The following is a 3,730-nucleotide window of genomic DNA, read 5'->3' on the forward strand; positions in this document are numbered from 1 at the left end:
AAGAACATAACCATTGAAGTATTTGAAGAATTCAATGAAATTTTAGATAAATTTGATGTAGAAAATAAAAGTGAAAAATTCCTAGTTAAAAATAGTTACTTAAAAAATATGAAATAAATTGAAATTTTAGACGATGAAACATTCATATCAAATGTGCTTTTTTCTAATGTTATTAACCTTATTTCTAATAAATTTATAACATTTAAAGGGCAAATTGAATTAGATAGAGAGATAATTCAAGATGGAGGACACAAACAAAACATGCAATTTGTAGGTTTTAATGCCAAAACTTTTCACAATTTCTTCGCAACAGTGGATGTAAAATCGGATGCTTCTGATTGGTATTTCTCAGGAAAAATCATACGTAAAAACAATTTCAAAGAAATAAAAAGATCAAAAAAGGGTAGTGGTACCACCCTACTCAAAATGATAAATGAATATGCTGGTATAAATTGTTTCATACCAGGCGATGGACACTGCTTTGTAAAGTGCGTAAATTGTGTTTTAAACAAAGACTACACAAAAGAATGTCAAGATTTCATCAACAGTTTTTCAAAATCAAACCGAAAAGGAGTTATGACAACTGCTAGAATCTGTGAATTCAATAAGAAATTTAACACTTACTTTCAAATTTATATGCCCAAACATAGATATTTTCAACCAAAGAAAGTATCCGAGGAATTAAATTGGGTATTTTACTTACATAAATCGCATTTCTGTCTCATCTCATTGTCTTATAGTGTTCCAGAAGAATTTATAATAAATTAATGAATATAGTAGAAATATTTGTGGGTAAAGATTGCATCGATCAAATGTTGCAACGTTTAGGAAAAATAGATCAAAAAAGATGAACATTAATTTCTCATAACGGTAGCGGTTTTGATAACTGGATCGTGCTTAAAAATGCGAAAAAAACTAACGCAATGTCCACTAGTAACAGCTAGAGGCATTCTGTCTCTACCTTAAACTAATTCATTCACCGATGAATATTTACAGAAAAAATGGAAAAGACAAAAACAAATAATGGGCAACTCTAATTATTTGCAAAATATTAATTTCATATGTTCCTATCAACATGAAAAATCTAGTTTGGCGGCTCATCTAATCTACCAATGAATTTGAGAAAGATCACTGATATCAATATTGCAAAATACACCGAATATAATTGGGAATCTTTAAGACACGAATGGAAACCTTGCGCTAAAAGAGATACGTTATGTCTTGGAGTTTATTTGATAAAATATAACAAAGTTATGAAAGAAGTTGTATTTCAGAATATTTCCAATAATCTAACGGCTCCTTCTTTATCTTTAAAGGGTTGGTATTATTTGTATCATTACCATAAAGAAATGGTTGAAGAAGAATGGTATGAAACTACTAGAATGGTTCCGAAATACACCGAAAAAGAAAACGTAGAAAAAGTTTGCTCACATACACACCCTTTTATAAGACATTTTATCAGACAATCCATTAAAGGAGGAAGAGTTTCGGCAAATCGAAAATCATTTGAAACGAATAAAATGGATAAAATTTGTAATGTATTAAAGGAATACACATAACTCGATAGTAGTAATATAATTGATTTATTTAAAGAATATAGTAAAAGTAAAAAAGATAAAACGGAAGTTAATTCAAAACTTAAAAAAATAAAATGTACTAAACTAATGGCCTTTGATGCTAACGGTTTGTACGCTTCCGCCACGTCGGATTTAGACAGCGAATATCCTAAAGCGGAAAGTGGTAGACCGTTTCTACCGGAAGAAAATAAAGAATTTGTTAAGCTCTTTAATGAGCAGATATTCAGACCTAGAACGGCTATTTTAAAAGTCTGGTTTGAATATCCTACTAACATGTTCTTCCAACCCATACCAGCTAAAGATAAAATTACTTTTACGAACAAAGAAGGTAATAAGGAAACTGGCACTAAATCAGGTTCAGAAATGGTTTCTGTTCAGAAGTTTTACATCGGTTGATATTCAAGAAATAGTTAAAGCCGGTGGACGAATTATTAGAATATTAGATGGTATAGTATACGAAGAAAATTTTAAAACTCCACCATATAGAGATTATATTTTAATTTTGAGAGATCTAAGAAATAAATATAAACGAGAAGGTAATATCGTAGGTAGTAATTGCATGAAATTATTAGGTAATTCATTGTATAGTAAATCTATTCAGAAGGATATAACTACATCGAGACATTTACGGAGTGAAGCAACTTTAAAAGCCAACTTCGATTCACACGTCAAAAGCTATCCTAAAGTAAATGAGACTCAATATATCCTTGAGATAAATGAAGAAGAAAATATATTTGACTGTATACCTCCTAAATCTACACGACTAACACCTAGTCATTTGGGGTCATTCGTATTATCTCACAGTAAAAAATAATTTTATTCACGTAATAGATGGATTTTAAAAGCCGGAAATATACTATACAGATACATTTCGTCTAGCAATTGGGTTAAATTAAATGAAGCTGGGTTGGTGTCCGAAAATGATTATTGTAAAGTCCAGTAGATTGTTTGTCCAGTAGATGCAAAACATGTCCCTTTATATCAGAAACTCATTATTTTGTAAGCAACTCTACGAATAAAAGGTACCCGATCCAGGAACATCTAACATGTGAACATTCGAATGTAATATATTTAATTTCATGCAAGAAATGCCCCAAACAATATGTAGGAGAAACTAAGAATAATTTACGAACTCGCTTTAATGCTCATAGGTCAGACATCAAATTAAAGAAAGACTAGAACCGTTATAACGGCACCGAAGCAGTGCGCATCCAACCTGATACATCGATAACACGTTGCATTTTAAAGTCAAAATGAAATAGCTTACCGGAAAGAAAAGCATGTACACATTCAATAGTAAAAAAAATTGTTTAAACCGTTTAAAGTTCGGTAGTGAAAAGACGCATGGATTTGATACCATTCGGCACTAAAAGGTGTTAACATTCGGTAGTAAAAAGTCGAATTTTCAAATAGCTGTACAGTTAAAAGTTCAATTCGCACAACAAAAATGAAAATATTTTTGGAAAGGTACAATAATTTGTGTTTCGGCCTAGAGGTCAACAGTGGTCAAATAAAAGAGAATATAAGCCTTAAAAGTGTTGAAAATTGCTGTTTCGGGACGTTTGTAAAAGCGAAAATATATGTCGGACATCAAAGATAAAAGTATGAATGGATATCGTAGATCAATACCTTCTAAAGACCAAGATTATGCATGTAAATGGTCAAAATATCAAAATTCTATAAATTGTAAATCCTATTCCTTAGTAAAAGGCCTAAACAAAATGTAACTCTATCAGGTATTGTCCCAAATAGTACTTTAATTTTTTGTAAAATTTCGATGGTGAAAAATGCAAACTTTTCGAGTTATAACAATTTGAATTATTAGGTAAAGGTAAAAGTAACCCGGATTTGCCACGCCCACAGCAAAAATTTTGTGTTGTCTGTAATAATGTGTACAATGTCAAATAATGTTCAAAATTTCAAGTGTTTACAATCATTAGATCATGAGATATTCGTAGTTAAAAGTTTTTTTTAAGGCAACGGTGACTGTCGGTGGATTATAGAAACCGTTAAAATTACGCAAAGTTACTATAGAAGTCAATACAAAATTATCAAATTCAATTTTAATCAAAATACCAAGTGTTATATATCATTTGAAAGAATAGATTGCGTGTAATAAGGACAAAAGATAAATTTTCGTTTATGTAAATTAG

At 30.5% G+C, this 3,730-nt stretch overlaps 1 protein-coding gene across 1 annotated transcript; it reads left to right on the plus strand.

The window, feature by feature from the left end:
• Positions 1–1,664: 1,664 nt before the first annotated feature.
• Positions 1,665–2,391, plus strand: LOTGIDRAFT_157251 (hypothetical protein; the record flags this gene model as incomplete). Its single annotated transcript, XM_009049012.1, has 2 exons — positions 1,665–1,905; positions 1,982–2,391. 2 exons carry the CDS (start codon positions 1,665–1,667, stop codon positions 2,389–2,391), a joined length of 651 nt encoding a protein of 216 aa, XP_009047260.1.
• Positions 2,392–3,730: the final 1,339 nt, after the last annotated feature.

Source organism: Lottia gigantea (genome assembly GCF_000327385.1).
Source record: "Lottia gigantea unplaced genomic scaffold LOTGIsca_13, whole genome shotgun sequence".
Lineage (NCBI taxonomy): Eukaryota > Metazoa > Mollusca > Gastropoda > Lottiidae > Lottia > Lottia gigantea.